The sequence below is a fragment of the Numida meleagris genome, chromosome Z (assembly GCF_002078875.1).
Source record: "Numida meleagris isolate 19003 breed g44 Domestic line chromosome Z, NumMel1.0, whole genome shotgun sequence".
NCBI lineage: Eukaryota > Metazoa > Chordata > Aves > Galliformes > Numididae > Numida > Numida meleagris.
Genome location: NC_034438.1, coordinates 66082353 through 66101681, shown reverse-complemented (window position 1 = coordinate 66101681; position 19329 = coordinate 66082353). Strand labels below are relative to the sequence as shown.

At 40.0% G+C, this 19329-nt stretch overlaps 1 protein-coding gene across 3 annotated transcripts in view; it reads left to right on the top strand.

Annotated features, from left to right (window-relative positions):
* SVEP1 (sushi, von Willebrand factor type A, EGF and pentraxin domain containing 1) overlaps window positions 1-19329 on the top strand; it is a 131992-nt gene that overhangs the window by 62856 nt on the left and 49807 nt on the right. For all 3 annotated transcript variants that reach the window (XM_021380246.1, XM_021380247.1, XM_021380248.1), the window contains exons 10-24: window positions 189-296; window positions 524-655; window positions 2029-2223; window positions 3357-3478; window positions 7472-7580; window positions 10037-10228; window positions 10489-10722; window positions 11241-11402; window positions 12089-12250; window positions 13071-13232; window positions 15216-15310; window positions 16462-16558; window positions 17258-17371; window positions 18209-18322; window positions 19084-19285. In XM_021380246.1, coding sequence (XP_021235921.1) covers window positions 189-296; window positions 524-655; window positions 2029-2223; window positions 3357-3478; window positions 7472-7580; window positions 10037-10228; window positions 10489-10722; window positions 11241-11402; window positions 12089-12250; window positions 13071-13232; window positions 15216-15310; window positions 16462-16558; window positions 17258-17371; window positions 18209-18322; window positions 19084-19285 — 2200 coding nt within the window. The remainder of the gene's footprint in view (window positions 1-188; window positions 297-523; window positions 656-2028; window positions 2224-3356; window positions 3479-7471; window positions 7581-10036; window positions 10229-10488; window positions 10723-11240; window positions 11403-12088; window positions 12251-13070; window positions 13233-15215; window positions 15311-16461; window positions 16559-17257; window positions 17372-18208; window positions 18323-19083; window positions 19286-19329) is intronic.

The following is a 19329-nucleotide window of genomic DNA, read 5'->3' as shown; positions in this document are numbered from 1 at the left end:
TTAATGCCATGCCATTCACTTGGTGTCTGCCAGTTGCAACAGTTCTATGCAGATGTACTCCTAACTTTATTGTATCTTCTGATGCAAATTTAAAACTCCTCTTTACCTGACTTCTTATGATTATAGATTTCATGATTGTAGCTGCAGCTCAGCGATCTAATGTCATGCCAACTTTTCAAATTCTGTAGATGCAGAACCTCCTGTAATTGACAGATGCAGATCTCCACCACCCATACAAGCAGTAGAGAATGAATACCCAGCAACATGGGAGGAACCACAATTTTCAGACAATTCAGGTAAGATAGTGTACCCCTAAACACGCGCAGAACAGTGAAGAGTAGAGAGTTCCAACCTACTCATCCTTAATCCCTTTTAGTTTAGGATTTTGTCTTTTTAATTATTTGTTTTTAAGAACGCGTCATTTGGAAGACATGCCACAATTTCCTTCTCCACTTGTTGTGATTGAGTATGAGCAACCCTTTGTAGCTCATTGATGTTCAAGGTTGTCTTTTAATTCTTCTAGGTGCTCCTCTGACTATCACTAGGAGTCATGCACCTGGAGATCTCTTTCCCAAAGGAGAGACAACAGTTCAGTACACAGCTCTGGATCCTTCTGGCAATAACAGGACATGTGAGATTCACATTGTCATCAAAGGTTTGTTGTCTTAACCTTGTTGCTGCTGCTACAGTAAAGTAACACATAAACCATGGTGTGATACTACAGCTTGATATTCTCAGACCAGGTATATTGTTTTGTTTTAACTGAATGTCTTAAAGGTTGCAAGTCTACACCACTTCTGTGTTCAGATATTCCCAGTTTCTTAATTAGATATTTCCAGTTTTGATGGAAGTAACTTGAAGGCAGTCAGGATATCAATAAATTTTCTCAGACTGAAGCAGTACAGCGGCAAATTTGGCTCTATACATTCAAATTAGGTGTAAAAATGCTGAAATTGCTATTCATTAAGCAGTAAAACTTTTGGTAGTTGATCCATTTTTTTCTCAGTGACAAATATGATGTGAAATGAATTAGTAGGTGTTACCGAAGTCAAACTTCAAATCTGTTCTTGAAAAGGAAAACTTCATGGAAAAATTTTTGTAATCACCTACAAATACTGCAGCAGATACTAGAACACACTGTAGGTTTTAGAAGCAACCTGTACCTATTCTTACACTCATGCATTTGTGTTGCTTGTATAGATACCTTTTCTCTACAGTTTAACTTCTTCTTTAAAGGCTAATCAGTAATCTGGTACATAAAGAATGAAAATTGTATACTATCTCTGTCCTCTAGTGCTTAATGTCTCAGTTGGTTGTGTGTATAAAGATATGTTAGTGATAAATTAGAAATGGTTGTGCTACTTTCTGACTTGCTTTTGTAAATCTTAGCAAGAATACGACAATTCTTAGAATTGATATTATTTCAGATCTACACCACTTCAAACTTTCTGTGGCTTTGGTGCTCATGAGATAATGTTCTCAGATGTTCGCAGAGTCTTCTTGTGGCGTGTAAAATAGATCATAACTGAGATTTTATAGACAGTCCCTCCTAAGGTTATTTTGACAAGTCTGTGTGCTGCTACAACAGTGTAGAATGGATAATGCTTAGTTTCAGAGTTCAATATGCAATATGGTTTACTATAATTCATTGTAGGAAAATGCATGTAAAAATTTTAATTAATTTTTTGTATTATTTTAGTAGGTACATACTTGACTGTGCACCTTTGAATAAGAAATACAGATGGGTTTGAGCCTTGCATTTTGGAGGGTTTATTTGATTTCTCATATGTATCACATTTTTTTTTTGAACCTTCACATTTATGGTTTAAAATTCAGATGGCAGAGTTTGTGAAGAATTTAGTAGTACCCTCATTCTGTTTTTCTGGACAAAACAAGTAATACTTACACAGACTTCATATGCAACTCTTGGAAGTCCTGTCAGTACTGTTTTCCTGATACTTATTTAATTCTCCAAATTAATCAGTATATGACTGTAGTTACTTCTTTGTGTCTTTGTATTTTTCTTAGGTTCTCCCTGTGAAATCTCCTTTGAGCCTGTGAATGGCAATTTTACATGCACATCAGATGAAGCGGGTGTTAATTGTACACTGCACTGTGCAGAAGGTTATAGCTTCTCAGAAGGATCAAGTGAAAACTACTATTGTGCATATGAGGATGGTATCTGGAAGCCACCTTACTCTCCAGAGTGGCCTGACTGCTCTTGTAAGTCTTAATGTTAATATTTTTAGCCTATGTTTAGTGAAATGAATCTGCAGCTCATCAAATAATGCTCTTAATGAGGAATTAAATAAAAATATTTTAGAAATTATGACTGCTGTATAATGATAATAAATCTCTCACTCCACATTATTAGAAATATTGCAAGTGAATACTCAGAAGTCCCTAAAGTGTTATTTGAGAAGTCATCTGAAATACAGAAATAGTATTCAATTTGTATCCTGGGAAACCAGCTAGAAAAGATGGCAAAGCAGACAAGGCCTATCATTAGTTTGAACTGGCATTTGAAATATGTTGTAGTTTGTCTGCAAACACTCAGAGTGCCTTTTCAACAGGAATTTCAATAGTATTCGCAAATGAAAAGTTGTAAAAGCATAATTACATTTCATATTACATGTCTACTTATCACCAGATCAGAAGCTTTTATGTATTTCCTTTGAGGTGGACAGTAACCAAACTTATCTATGGACTTTCCCAGCTTTAGTGACATTTTAAAAATAGAAGTGTGAGAGCTACTTGCACAACCAATCCTGGCACCAATTTGCACCTTCTCTCATCAGATTGGATTCTTTGGTTTCAGCAAAGAGCAATGTTTCAGCTGTGAGCAAATTAGAATTACATCTCAGAGCTATCTATCAAATCAAAACCCATAACTTGGATACTTAGGAATTTCGTTTTATTCTGTACTTAAATTCTGGATTTTTCATATTTAGTCTAGCAGTTGCAGTAACAGGACTTTCAATACCTGATTCTCTCTCTGTAGAAAGGAAGTGTGGGGTTTAGGATTATGACAGCTCAGAAGTTTTTCTATTAAGAAAATGCTAAAATAGATACATAACAGGCATTTTTTTTTAATATCCATTAGCCCTCCCATTAAACTATTGTGAAAATGTAATGTCTGTCAAGGGGTATTTAGTCTACTTTCATGTTTGTCTGAATTGTCTGAGAAATGAATGTTACATTTTAGGGAAAAATAAATGTTTTCTTGTATGTAGTGCAGGGAATTTGGGTTGTTGATTTAAAGACAGTGCTTCTTAGCTTGGTATAATCCAATTTTAGCTAGTCCTCTGAAGCTATTGCACTGACCAACAAAAATTTCGTTCTCCAACATTTTTCAGTAAATCGTTTCGCAAACCATGGGTTCAAATCCTTTGAGATGCTTTACAAAGCAACACGATGTGATGACAACAGTCTTCTAAATGGCTTTTCTGATGCCTTCCAGAGTGCGCTCGGTAAAATGGTAGGTTAGTAAATGCTACTTCCTTTTACGTACTTTTTAAAAAAGTACAACTTCTTGTTCCCAGCTAACTATTTTCATACGTGAAAAACAGAACAGCAACTTGGAAATGGGATTTTTGCTTTTCTGGAAGATGATTATTCTCCTTTAAAAACAAAACTGATGCACTGACATTTTAATATATCTCATTTTAGTCTTCAGTGTAAAGTTATTTAGGGATAAGATTTGAAGGAGTGTCTGTATAGCTTAGGGACCTGATACTCACAGATTTTTGGTAGGATTTTAAAGAGAACTATGCAGTTTTGAAAATCCCAGGCAGTTATGCACTAACCTCAGTGTTGTTTGTGAAAGTGGGATGTAATGATAAAGTATACTCATTTTACGTATAGTATATGTAATATACATTTAGGTAACACAGTGAACACACATAGATACAGAGAGATAAAATCTGCATTTGGTGCTCAGGTCTAAGCATTTATATCCCGTGGTAGTGATTTAAATACTTTGCTCAGGCTTATTGAGTTTCTGAGTTCTAATCAGTAAAATCTGCACAGCAGTTTATTTGAAGGAGTAGCACATTCCTTCTCTGCAGTGTCTCTTGCTTTTATTTTCATTTCAGTATTACCATTTTCCCTCTTAATCCACGAGTCTGTCCTCAGCTGTGAAGCCGAAGAGGAAGGCCTTTGTGTTGTAGTCTAAGGAGCTGATGCTCAGGCCCCATGTGATGGTATCAGAATCACAGAATTACTCAGGTTGGAAAAGACCTTCAAGATCATCAAGTCCAACTGCAAACTAACCATGCTACCCTAACTCTAACAACCCACTGCTAAATCATGTCCCTGAGCACCATGTGCAAATGGTTTTTAAACACATTCAGGGATGGTGACTCAACCACCTCCCTGGGGAGCCTGTTCCAGTGCTTAACAACCCTTTCTGGAAAGAAGTTTTTCCTGATATCCAACCTAAACCTCCCCTGGCACAACTTGAGGCCATTTCCCCTTCTCCTGTCACCTGTCACCAGTGTCACCAACCCCACTCTCACTGCAATCACCTTTCAGGTATTTGAAGAGGGCAATGAGGTCTCCCCTCAGTCTCCTCTTCCCAAGACTAAACAGCCCCAGTTCCTTTAGTCACTCCTTGTAGGGCATATTCTCCAAGCCCTTCACCAGCCTTGTTGCCCTTCTTTGGACCTGCTCCAGCACCTCAATGTCCTTTCTGTACTGAGGCACCTAAAACTGTGCACAGTACTCGAGGTGAGGCCTCACCAGTGCTGAACACAGGGGCAGGATGACTTCCCTAGTCCTGCTCACCACACTATTCCTGATCCAAGCCAGGATGCCATTGGCCTTCTTGGCCACCTGGACACACTGCTGGCTCATATTCAGCGGACTGTCCATCAGCACACCAAGGTCTCTTTCCGTCAGGCAGCTTTCCAGCCACTCCTCCCCAAGGCTATAGGGTTGCCTGGGGTTGTTGTGACCAAAATGCAGGACCCGACACTTGGGCCTACTGAAACTCACACAGTTTGCCTTGGGCCATCAATCCGGTCTATCCAGGTCCCTCTGTAGTGCCTTTCTACCCTCTGGCAGATCAACACTCCCTCCCAACTTGGTGTCGTCTGCGAACTTACTGAGGGTGTATTCAATCCCCTCATCAAGATCATTGATAAAAATTTTAAATAGGAATGCCCCCACAAGCCCTAGGAGACGCCACTCATGACTGGCTGCCAACTGGATTTTACTCCATTGACCACAATCCTTTGGGCCCGGCCATCCAGCCAGTGTTTCACCCAGCAGAGCATATGCCCATCCCAACCATGGGCACCCAGCTTCTTCATAAGGATGTTGTGGGGGACAGTGTCAAAGGCCTTACTGAAGTCCAGGTAGACCACAGTGGCAGCCTTACCTTCATCCACTGAGCGGGTCGCCTTGTCATAGAATGAAATCAGGTTTGTCAAGCAGAATCTGCCGTTCGTGAACCCGTGCTGACTGGGCCTGATCCCCTGGTTGACTTCTAATTGATCTGTGATGGCTCCTGAGATTATCCGTTCCATCACCTTCCCTGGCACCAAGGTGAGACTGATAGGTCCGTAGTTACCAGGATCATCTTTCTGGCCCTTTTTGAAAATGGGCGTCACATTTGCCAGTTTCCATCCCCAGTTAGCCAGGACTGTCAAAGGATGATGGAGAGTGGCTTGGCAACCACATCCGCCACCTCCCTCAGCACTCTAGGGTCCAATCCATCTGGCCCCAAGGACTTGTGAGCGTCCAGCTTTCGGAGCAGGTCCAAAACCATTTCCTCATGGATTATGCAGGGCATGTTCTGTTCCCCATCCCTATCTTCCAGCACAAGGAGCTGTGTGCCACTGGAGCAACTAGTCTTACTATTAAAGACTGAGGCATAGAAGGCATTAAGTACCTCAGCCTTATCTTGATCCTTGGTCACCGTGTTCCCCTCTGTGTCCAACAAGGGATGGAGATTCTCCCTAGCTCTCCTCTTACTGTTCATGTATTATGAAATATTTATTATATATATATATTATATAAATATTATGAAATATTTATTGTTGTCTTTCACCTTAGTGGCCAAGTTCAGTTCTAGCTGGACTTTGGCCTTTGTAATTTTCTCCCTGCACAGCTTCACTACGTATTTGTAATCCTTATAAGCTGCTTGTCCCCTCTTCCAAAGACTATAAACTTTCATTTTGTTCCTGAGTACCAGCCAAAGGTCTCTGTTTAGCCAGACTGGTGTCCTACCTAATTGGCTCGTCTTCCGTGACTTGGGGATGGTCAGCTCCTGCACCTTTAAAATAACTTCCTATTGTTCCAGAGTACAGTACCTAAGATTTCTTATGGGACAAGGCCTGTGTGCTAAAAGCTTCACTGCTAACTGAAAAGCATTATTAGCACATATAGCTACTGGACAGACTACCGCAGCTTGGGAATCCCTGTCAGCAGTTCTGGTCAAAAGGCTCAAAGCTCAAATAACACTTGCCGGCAATCTTTGACACTTGGACCTGAGTACGTTACTTTCTTGCCTTACTTCAGGTTTGTTTTCTTCTAGCAGAAAAATCTTGGCTTATTTTATTTCCCTTCTTTTCCCTGAAGAGCTTATTTATCAACTACCACTAGGTTTCATTGCTTAGGCTATTAGTATAAGCAAGCAAATGGGAAAATAAGAAAAAGTGTTCAGTGACCTGCTCAAGAAGTTACACCAAAATGCAGCAGTCTAGCAAAAGAGTTACAAAGGCTGTTTTGAACATGTCTGTTCCTATTCCCAATAATTTTTAACTATAATAGAGATAGGAAAAAGGGCAGCATATCAGCCAGAGCGATCTTTCCATTGAAAAAGCAATATGGAGAAAATAAACCAATCCCAAATTAAATCCTAGAGGCCAGCTTCTTTGAAATCAATCTAGAAGAAGCAAGAAAGAGAGATTTTACAAAATAATGCATTTGTCTGTTCTTTTCTAATGTCCATTGCCTTTGTGGAGAGAGAAAATCTATCAATGATGGTAAGTTTTCTGTATTTTTCTATTCTGTGGTTTCTGGGCAGACCACAGTGAAAACTCAACAGCAAGAAAGAGCAGGCCTAAATTACTGCAACTTCCTACCAGCAGAACTCATCAACACAATGATGGAGAGCCACACTTCTGTCCTGTGAGTTGTTCACTTGGCTAGAAATGCTTCTTCACTTGTTAGCCTGCTTCAGGAGAAGCTTTTCCGAGGCTTTGCAATCATTTTTGAATTACAGCCTTCATCTTGTGGGGCAGCATGCAACTGTTGCTGTTCCAGACTAAGAAATTAAATAAATCACTTGCAGGGATCCAGGACGTGCATCCTCAGCATCTGCCATGACTATAACAGATGTGAAAGGAGAAATCTTGTGTCAGAGGAAGTACAGGGCCAATGCTTTACGTTGTAACACAGCTTTTTTAAGTTGGGGGTGAGCTATGTAATTTTGTATTTTTAATGCTCTTCTTCTTTATGTTGTAAGGTCCCATCATTCTGCAATGACGTTGATGATATTGACTGCCGACTGGAAGATCAGACACAGAAACATTGCTTGGAGTACAATTATGATTACGAGAACGGATTTGCCATTGGTAATTACTGATTGCAGAGATCATTACCCATCCAGGTTTAATGTAGTGTAATTCCTTTTGTTCTGAAATACTGCAGTGCGTTTTATGGAATACTTTAACAAAAAATTAGAGCGTTCTTAAGATACTGTACAATTAAGCAACACATTTTATTATGTTATTGCTTGCTCTCTGTTTTCAGTTGTGCTTCCTGTATAGTGCATATGTGAAGGAAAAGTTTACTGAGATGTTTCGTGATAGGGAGGAAAAAAAGCATGCGCATGCACACATACTTGCTGAGTGCTACTGACTTGCTTGGTTAGCTTTGAAGAAAGCAACTTTTTTAAACATAGCATTTTCAAACCAAAACGCTGCAAAAGCACAATGATATTTCTGGAGATTGTTAAGAAAATGGGGACCCTTTTCATCCTTGGTCATGGTTTCAGTCCACAGTTAGCCCTCACAATATTCACGCAAAGCTTAAGTTCGCCTGTTAGCTGTGAAACCTCCTGTATGCAAAGTGTCATGGGTTAGACAGGAATAGAGTTAGTTTTCTTCACAGGGGTTTGTATGATGCCATGTTTTGGATTTTTGATAAAAATAGTGATAACATACAGATTTTTTTAGTTACTGAGTAGTGCTTGCACAGAGTGAGGGTCGTTTCACCTTCTCACGCTGCCCTGCCAGCAAGCACCTGGGGTTCACAAGGAGCTGGAAGGGACATAGCCGGGACAGCTGACCCAGACTGGATAAAGGGATATGCCATGCTGTATTTTATCATGCTCAGGAAGAAGCTGCAGGAGAGAAGGAGAAAAGGGAACATTCAGAGAGGTGGTGTTTGCCTTCCCAACAAACCCTTATGCATGATGAGCCTGTAATTAACTGAACAGCTGCAGTGAATGAATTCCTTTGTTTGCTTTGCTTGTGCATGCAGCTTTACCTAGTAAACTGTCTGGATCTCAACCCATGAGCTCTTGCACTTTTACTTTTCCCATTCTCTCTTCATCTCAGCTGGATGAGTTGAGTGTCCATGTAGTGCTGAGCTGCCTGCCAGAGTTAAACTATAACAAAAAGGTAGTTTTTTGTGAATGTTGGGGTGAAAGTTAGGCAGCCCTGTTGATTACTGCCACTTTGCTATATGCCAAGAAAGCTGTCATTTTCAGTCCATTTTCAAACAGATTATCATCAGTTTTCTACTGCTGTTATCCTTGGCATTTCTTAGTCTCTTGGGGTTAAGTAAAGCACAAAAGGTAAAAACAGACTTAGCATGAGGCATTTTGGCAGATCAGCATCAGGATACTTAGTCTTTAAAAGAACTGTGGCTCCTTTCTAGGTTCATGTTGGGATTGCTTCGGTACACGTGCTTATTCTCTCACCTTTTAGACATTCTTCACTGAATTTAAAAGGACGTTTGTTTGTAATTGAACATGGGGGACTAGAGGCATAATCTGTGAATTGTCATCAGAGGAAGAGTGAGTACTGATGATAACTGGAACTAATCTGTAAAGTCACTTGGAGGAAACGGTATTGAGGAAGTGAGATACAGGGCTCTATTCTCTTCTGGTTCATGTCAAACTCTTTTCAGAATAATCTCGTTGCTGTTTTTCTGGAGTTTGTCATTACTTTACACTGGGCAGGTTGGAGAGGAAAACTCTCCTCAAGTTAAAAGAGACAACAACTTAGAAGATTTGTTATGGAGTAATTACACAGTATCAGCCCCAAAGCTGTGAGGTTAACTTGCCTTATTTCCACTGTAAGCTATAAAATAGATGACTTAACCTGGTAACTGGCAGAATTTTTTTATGCCTTTATGTTATCTGAAAAAGAGCTGGATGAGTGAAATAGACTGTGTACCTCTAATTTTAGTGATGAAGAGGCAGATTACTTACAGAACAAGCTAATTGAAAGCATGTTATAGATGAAGAACGTTATACAGAGTGAACTTAAATCACGATATGTAACAAGAAATGCCTGTCTGGGAGGACCAAATGCATAGCGTGATGTTACCAGCCTTTTCTGAGAAGGAACGTGATGGTACAACTCTTCCAGGAGTTGTGAAGAAGAGATGTTTTGGAAATGCTGCTTAGGGCATGTTAGCTGCAGATGAGCAGGAAGAAGAGAGATCAATGCAGAATTGTTTCAGATATTGCCAGTAGGTGAGGGCCCATGCAAGCTTGAGGGGAAGATAATTGCTGCTTTTATCAGTACCTTTTTAGAATAGATTTCATATCACAATTTCTTTAAGGCTTTGGCTAAGTACCCAGGTTTCAGGAGCTCTGTGGTATTGAGATTTTTTTCTTTAGTCACAGTCATGGTGCTGTAGGCACTTGTGCAGAGACAAAGTCAACACATACTGTTCAGAGTTTCAGTCCGGCCCCATTCTATTAGGGATGTACTTCAGAAATAAGTGCTAATATGACAAGCACTATTTTCTACATGATTTTGCTTCTCTTTTTTTTTTCTTTTTTAATGTCTGACAGGACCTGCTGGTTGGGGAGCAGCAAACCAGCTGGATTATTCCTATGATGACTTCTTTGACTCTGTGCAGGAAGAAGGCCTATCCAAACATCTCTCTGCTTTTGCAAAGGCAGCACCTACTCGAGTCAAAAGACATAAGAAGCTGAATGTTCCAATGACTGACCACAAAATCAAGTTAATATTTAACATTACAGGTGAGAGAAGTCAAAATAGCCTCCTTCTAAACCTTCTTAAAAAAAAGAGATATTTCTAATACATTCAGCAAGACTGTGCATTCAATTCAGAAAGCCTACTGGAGATGCAGATGACCGTTTTCTGGAGATACTCATTGCCTCATTTTGCACATGGCCAGCATTATGCTTCGAACTGTTGCACTCCTGATACACTTCAGAGCAAACTGTACGTGCTGACCCTAAAATCTTTGTGCTTATTGTGTTCTCTTTTTAAATCCCAGCTAGCGTGCCACTGCCTGATGAAAGGAATGATACACTGGAACTGGAAAACCAGCAACGACTTCTTAGAACTCTAGAGACGATAACAAACAGGCTGAATAGGACTCTCAATAAGGAACCTATGTATTCTTTTCAGTTTGCATCTGAACTCATTGTAGCCGACAGCAACTCATTGGAGACGGAGAAGGCCTTTCTATTCTGCAGGCCTGGTTCTGTGCTGAAGGGGAGAATGTGTGGTAAGCCAGAGGACTTGTTCCTTACATATATTTAGAATCTTTTTGAAAAGCAAGGTTTTAGAGGATATTTGCAGAGAGTAGAGATTTGACACAGTCCAGGGCTTGCGGTCTCCCAGAACAATAAACTGCAAAAATACTTTGCACAGTTTGACTTCCAGAGGATGTTTATGTTCTTAACCAAGGCTTGTGGAAAAAGGACGCTTTTGTACCCAGGATTCCACTCCCATGGGGAAATGTGGCGTATCCACACAGTGGTGATACTCAGGAAAGCAGTACTTGGTATGCAGTCTTTTAACCCTGTTTGTTACTCTTGTGGATGGGATAGGGAACTGGATTCCATTTCCTGTACACACTGAAATATTCACTATGTTCCAGACAGACAACTCATGCAAGCCCATTTGCTGAGGAGCAGAGTTACATTTCATATAAACAGGGATTGATTAGATGGGAGCTCCAGAGGCAAAACAGATATGTATGATTATGCGTTCTGAGGGAACCTTATGTTTCCAATGTTACAGTCAACTGCCCTTTGGGTACCTATTACTCCCTGGAGCATCACGTCTGTGAAAGCTGCTGGACTGGATCCTACCAGGATGAGGAAGGGCAGCTGGAATGCAAAAGTTGTCCATCTGGTAGTTACACTGAGTATCTACACTCCAGGAGCATCTCAGAATGCAAAGGTGAGAACTTTATCATTTTCAGACAGCCACCTCTGACTGCCTAGTGCCATCCCTTGGTCCTCATACAGGAGTGAGATTAACCTGTGAAATGAGAATCAGTCCTAACTGACCGCTGATGATATATCTAAAGAGAAAAGGCCCCATTTTCACAACTGCTGTAATATGCAGAAAGTCCAGGTCCATGGCCTTTAGAGTTTTGTTTTGTGAGATTTTGAGCCCATTTTGCATTGACTAATACACTTAAAATAATGCCATTCTTGTCCTTGCCAACCTCTCTCCGTCCTACGGTGATTGTAAATGAAATTTTTGCGTTCCGCACTACAGTACTCTGGCTTTGGGCACCTCAGCACCCCTATCTATTTGCAACTTGTTCTAAAAAAGAAGTTAGTAGTTTCATTTGCTATTTATTGTTTTATCATTCATTTTGTTGATAAAAAGTGAATAAATGAGTTTCAGTAAATCATCTGTGAACTTGATTCGATAATAATTCACAAATATATTACCAGTGACTTAGCACACATCCTTTTTTTTGTTGTTCTTTGTATGCGTGAAATCCTTCAGAGTAAATTCTAGAAATAAAAAGTCTCTGTGATGTGTTTTATGATTTCAACATCTTTTTCAGAGGTTAGGAGCCATGTTTCCTATTTGGACATTACTTACTTTTTATGAATTCTTCCACCTCATAGCTCAGTGCAAGCAGGGAACATATTCGCCTAATGGTCTTGAGACCTGTGAAACATGTCCACTTGGCACATACCAGCCAGCATTTGGATCCAGGAACTGCATCTCTTGCCCAGAAGATACCTCAACAGTAAAAAGAGGTGCAGTAGATGTCTCAGCTTGTGGAGGTGTGTAACATATAGGTCAAGTAAATTTCTAAAATTAAATTTTAAAACATTTAAAACAGTGTTTGATCATCAGCTACTGTAATTTAATTTATCTACCTGAAATTTAAGTCAGCTTCTGGTAAAGTGTGGAGCAGTGGCATTTGCCAGCAAAATCACAGGTGATTTCTTGATATCTTTTTTTTAATCCCCTTCCTCCTAATTTCCAAGATGGATTCTTATGTAAAGATGAAAAGAATGAGATCTGTAGTGGTTAACTATATGAAAATAAATCAAACCTTTTTCCTCACAGAAAAGAAAAGGAATGAAAGAGTGTTTGTCACTGTTACTTCAGGAACAGCTTCTCCATTTTCTGAAAAAAAATTCTATGTTTTAAGAAGTTTGTATCATTTACTTTTTGAAAAAATTATCCTTGGCTGTCTTCGAGAAATTTTTCCAGAAAGATCCACAGAAGCAATAGATTGCAGGGAATAATGGTACAAGAAATACTGTCTTGTTCTTATGCCTTGTTGAAGAAAAATAAAACAAGATGTGAGAGAGAAAAGGGAAAGGAGGTTGCACTGAAGGCTGCCTCCACCAGCAAAAGAGATAGAAAGAAATACTTCCCAGATGTTTTCATAGTTCTTTGAGAACATCTTTTCACCTAATAGCACAATGAAATAAACATCTCTTAGGGTTGTTAATTCCCCATGGGTTTCACCCTACTCCTTAAAATCTAAGAAGGAGCTGTGAAGGAAGGAAAGAAAGTGACCAGAAAGGGTGCAGGATGGAGGGTCGGGCAGAAGTGATGTCTCTCAAAAAAAATGTCCTTTTGTTCTTGCAGTACCATGTCCTGCAGGGGAGTTCTCTCGTACAGGTTTGACACCTTGCTACCCTTGTCCCAGAGACTACTATCAACCAGACCCAGGAAAGTCCTACTGCTTGTCGTGTCCCTTTTATGGAACAACAACAGTCATTGGTGCCAGATCCATCACAGATTGTTCAAGTAAGCCAAATTATCTCTCCCAAAAAAAGCAAGCAAAGGGAACATCTAAAGGATGGCCAGCAGTAGTCTTAACAGAAAAGATCCTGTTTTCTTTCTCAAATTCTCAGAACAAATGTAGAATTTCCCATTCAGGCAGTGACGTTCACTTTTATTTTGGCATACTGGTGTTGTCTCTGTGCTATGTGGAAGGAGTAACTGTGCTATGTACCATGGCTTAATAACAGCATATGGGTATACAGAGTATGTATGTATGTATATGTATGCATATATATACACATGTGCACACAAGGTATGTGTAAGTGTGTATATGTACAGCGTATATATATATACACATATATGTACGTATATGCAATGGGTGAGCAAATGGCTGATGGGTTAGGCCCAAAGGATTATGGTAAATGAGTTTACGTCTGTCTGGTCATTAGCAGAGATCACCAGTGCTCCATTTTAGGGCCAGTTCTCTTTGATGTCTTCATAAATGGCTTGGATGTAGGACTAGAATGTGTTTTGAGCAAGTTTGCTGACAGTACTAAATTGAGAGAAGCTTTTGACTCCATTGAGGGTGGAGAGACCTTGCAGAAAAATCTAGACAATCTCCAACAGCGTGAAGTTCAACAGGAGCAAATGCCAGATTCTGCACCTGGTAAGGGGTAACTCTAGCTATACATACAGTGTGGGGGATGAGACACTGGAGAGCAGCCCCCTGAAGGAGATTTGGTGGTCCTAATCTATAGCAAGTTGATCATGAGTCAGGAGTGTGCCCAGGCAGCCAGGAAGGTCAGCTGTATCCTGGGGAGCATCAAGCTTGGCATTGTCAGCTGGTTGAGGGAAGGGATTGGCCCATTGTACACTCCACTGGTACAGCCTCACCTTGAGTACTGTGCGCAGGTTTGAGCATCACAGTACAAAAGGGACATTAAACTATCAGAGAGTGTCCAAAGGCAGGCTATGAAGATGGAGAAAAGTCTGGAGGACAAGAGGTGTGAGGAGTGGTTGCAGCCCCTGGGTTTGCTCAGGCCAGAGCAGAGGAGCTGAGGGGAGGCCTCATGGTGGCTGCAGCTCTCACAGGGAGCGGAGGGGCAGCGCTGAGCTCTGCTCTCTGTGACAGCGACAGGGCCTGAGGGAACGGCATGGAGGTGTGCCAGTCGAGGGTCGGGGTATTAGGGAAAGGCTCTGCCCCAGGGTGCTGTGGGCATGGAATGGGCTCCCCAGAGCAGTGGGAACATAGAATCATAGAATCACCAAGATTAGAAAAGACCTCCAAGATCATCCAATCCAACCATTCACCAGTTTCCCAATATACCATGTCGCTTAGCATAACATCTGAACATTTCTTGAGCACCTCCGGGGACAGTGACTCCACCACCTCCCTGGACAGCCTGTTCCAGTGCCTGACCACTCTCATGTAGAAGAAATTTTTTCCTAATATCCAACCTGAACCTTCCCTGGCTCAACTCAAGGCCATTCCCTTTAGTCTTACCTCTAGTTACATGGGAGAAGAGGCTGAACCCCACCTCACAAGAGCCTCCTTTCAGGTAGTAGAGAGCCTTAAGCTGCCAAGTTCAAGGAGTGTTTGGACACTGCATTTCATTTTGGGTGACCCTGTGTGGAGCCAGGATTTGGACTTGATGATCCTTGTGAGTCCCTTAGAGCTTGGGATATGCTACGACTCTATGATTTTTATGATTCTGTGATGCTATGATGTGTATACAAAAGAAAGTATGTATGTGTATGCATATATAAATACATGTGACGTGTATACATGCATATGTATCTTTTAGAAAACTTCCAAATACTTACACATTAAATATGTAAATATAAGATGCTACATGCTTGCTGTGAATTTGGGGTTTTATTCCCATAAATTCACTTTTTTCAGACTCTCTTTAGATGCATTACTAAAATGCACTTATGATGCCCTCATGGAATATAAAATTTACCATCTAGTATTATTAACAATATATTTGTATCTTTCCTCCTTAGGTTTTGGCTCTACTTTCTCAGCTGCTGAGGAAAGTGTGATGATGATACCAGCCTCTCCAGAAAATATCAGCAAACAGTACAAAGTCAGCAGTCAGGCAAGAACAAGATATGTTTTCTAGTACTACCTCTAATAAAAGAAGCTGCACGTCTTGTGTCAGCAGTAAATGAATAAGGCTTTTTTAAATGTAATTGTTATGCTGACTGCATTTCCTGAAGAGTTGAGAGTGATGATTGTTAGGGGAAGCTTCAAACCCTCTTTCTGATTATAAAAGCACTTCTGCTGCATAAGAGTGGCCACATCAGATCACTGGCAGTCTTAAATGTTGGACTTGAAGCCTTCACCTGATGTATGAAATATTTATCAGGCACATATGAGAAATGTGAACTCCATGGAGAGGGTTCAGCCAGTTCATGAAAAGTAAGTTGATCATACTTGGTCATTTTGTGGCTTCCACATGCTGGATTGTAGAAGTGACTACCAGGAATCTAAGTCCCGGTTGCAAAATCTTTGTTTTGCTTATTACAGTATGGATATACTTGAGGGGAGGCAAGCAGAGTTCCTTTCTGCTGTGAGTACTGCTTTTGAAATAGAGGCAAATCCTCACATAATAGAAACTACTCTAGTGACAGTATGTGCCACAGATGCTGCCTTACCCATCACCCAGCCTGTAACTCAGGGCTGCTTTATATGAATCAAAAGTGAAGATAATGTGCTACAGGAGCAAAGCTGACTGATCATAAGCTAAAGATGTTAAATCTTTAATGTTCCCATTAGGTGACAGACTTATCTTCCATGATTGTATTTACCACATACTCAATTTTCTGAATTCAGGTTTGCAACCTGAGAAAAAATAACGCCATACACTGAAGCCCACCACCAGTTCACTTAATGACCAGTAGCAGGAAGTGATTAGCCTGCATAAAAGGATGCAAAGCAGAGAACTCTCATATAAAATACAGCATATTATAAAATGTCACCTGTCAACCACAGCTCAGAGAGTTCTAGGGGAAGAGCCACAGTGATCATGTTTTGGTAATTAAAAATAGTAATCCACATTCTTCTCTAGAAATAAAAAATGGTTGGTGTGTAGAGGAGACAGAGAGGAAAGTCTAGAAGTTAATGCCAGGGATGTTTTTATTCCCAGCTTTCCAAAGTGATTATAGAGTGTGCTATTTAAAATGAGAATATTTTGTTCCACAGCTATTTCCACATTTACTGTAATTGTATTATTATTGCCTGTGGCAGGTGTTTCATGAGTGTTTCCTGGAGCCATGCCGCAACAATGGGACATGCAAACAGTTGGGAAGTGGATATATTTGCATATGTCCAATTGGATATACAGGTAAAAAATGTGAGAAGCAAAGGGAGAAGCTAAGATGGCTCCAGACCTTTAACATGAGCAAAGACAAAGGAGCGGAACATTTCAGTGCAAGAGTATAGGCTAACTGCAATGTCTGTCATGGATATATCATGCATAAGTTTTAAAAGAAGAGAAATAGTTCCTTATGTTTTTGCTGAATTATATGATGTTTGGTAAAAGGGGATTTTGAGTGGTATTTCTTTTAGTGGTATTAACAAAAAATCCCATGGAATTCAGTGAGAATGCATTGAGCAAAGCTTTGTGGATTTTAAACTCCTTTGCTTAGTGATATTTATGATTAGTAAAACCTGGAAGTTTGCTTTGTGAACGGCTAATTCCACCAGATATTCCTTTTCTTCTTCCTGTCAGCTTAATGGTTGCTCCAAAGCAAACAGATGACTTGTTACCAAAAAGTTCCTCGTCTGTTAGTTGTGACAGAATATTAAGTGAGACCACCTGGAACTAATCGAACTATTGTCTCATATTCTTCATAGTTTTTTTAATAGCATTTTGTCTCAGGTCACTGTTAAAATACAGCCTTAAAAAAAGATAACTCGAATATCTAGTAATGTACACAATTGATAATCATATTTTGCTACATCAAGTAATCATAACTTCTGTAGTTTTGGAGCAATTTCCTGTTTTGTTTCCATGTTCTCAATCCTTTATTTTGCATTCTAGGCTTGAAATGTGAAACAGAAATGGATGAATGTAAATCCTCTCCTTGTCACAATAATGGAGTATGTAAAGATGGCATTGGGACCTTTGTTTGTCATTGCAAGCCAGGCTATTCTGGTAATTTAATTGTTTCTTCTTCAGAAACCTATTACTTCTGTGCTGGGTAGATAACACAAAACAACAGGGCAGTGCTAAATAGAACCATCACAGGAAAGCAGACAGATCTATAGGCTAGAAGAAAGTTGTACTGTACGTGAATAACTTTTAAAATAAAAAGGACAGTGACTCTGAGAGCATGTGCTTCTGTTTTGTGATATTACTTTTCTGATGAAAAAAAAGGAAATAAAGATTGAAGATTAGGGAATTAGTAATTCATCACAGGGAAAATGTGTGTGAAACTGAGTATGGCTTGATCAGACAAAGCATTTATGCAGTTGCTTTACTGCAGCCTTGTGAGTTAGTGAATAGCTTTTCTCTTATCTTGTTCCTCGGTCTTTTTAACTGTCACCTGCATGCATGTCAAAGATGTTGAAATATGTGGGGAAACTGACATGCTTAAGTACTTTGCCAAAGTACTTAATTTCTAAATACAAAAGTAAACTATAAGAATACATCATTTTGCAGCAGATTAAAAAGAAGACCTAGTGTTTTCCTCCAGAAATGGACTTCATTAAGTTTATGGCTACACATGTGTTGACAGCAACACTTGCTGAGTGTTTTTAAAATGTTATAAAGACAAGCCATGGTCTTGGCGTATTGCACATCCCGTCAGCTGAGTAGTACAGATGATCGCTGCAAATGTTTTCAATAGTGCAATCAAACGTGGAGTTTATCATTTGATGTCATCGGGCCTTTGTTATGCAAGGGCTGCAGTGCAGCTCTGCCCTCTGTGTTTGAACACCACATCATGCAGATCTTGACTGTGTGTTGATTATGCCCTTTTGCTATTTGAAGGTCTCTTGTGTGAGAAGGATATAAATGAATGTAACTCCAGTCCATGTTTGAATGGAGGCCACTGTGTTGACGAGAAAAACAGTTACCGCTGCACTTGTGCAAAAGGATTCACAGGTACGGTATTTCTTGTGTGAGCCAGATTTCATTCTTTCTAACCCAGAAAGATGTCTTCCTACCCTGACCAAAGTATTTCAGTCTCATTGCTATGTGTTACATATGTGGTATGTTGATTTGGGTGTATTAGCTTCCACAGGTTCATGTAATCTCTAAAAGTCCCTGTAGTGCAATACTGTGGCTTCAGAAGACCTACTGGGTGATTGGTCTTCTACTCCAGACTTTGCCAATAATTTCCTGTGTGGTTGTTGAGGAAAGAACAACACAATTAACATGGATTGAATTAATGTGTTAGAAGTAAAAAAAAAGTAAAATCATGTGCAGTTTATTTTTCACAGCTTGTAACACAGAGCCTTTATTTCAGCAGAAATCCTCAATTCATGTCTGTCATGATTTTTTTTTCATTTTTCACATTTTCTAATTATTTTTAAGGTTCAAACTTAATATCTTTTGTAGCAGCTTTTCATCAGTTGATCAGAATAGTTACTCTGATTATTTCTGGATTCAGCCCAAAGTACTCATACAGTAGGCAATATCCATTTGGATTCCTAACATAGACGTTAATTTCTGCAACTGCAAAGATGATTCCTGTAATGTTTCTGTGCCCAGTTTACCTCAGATAACGGAGTAAATCCTAGTCCTGCTACTCCAGTGTTTGCTACTAGAAAGTAGGTAACAGTCCTAAGAAACCAGGAATGGTTTGGTGACCCTTTTTCAGGTTAAATCAAAATGCAGCTGTGACTTTGTTCTTTTCTTTTTAGGTGTTCACTGTGAATCAGAGATCAACGAATGCCTTTCAAACCCATGTCTTAACAGAGCTGTTTGTGAAGATCGAGTTGGCGGTTTCTCCTGCAAGTGCCTCCCAGGTTTTACTGGTGTCTTGTGTGAAAGAAACATCGATGAGTGTCTCAGCAGACCCTGTAGGAATGGGGCTACATGCAAAGATGGTATCAACAACTTCAGGTGAAAAATAGATCATTGATGTATACAGTGTGGAAAGTCAGGTC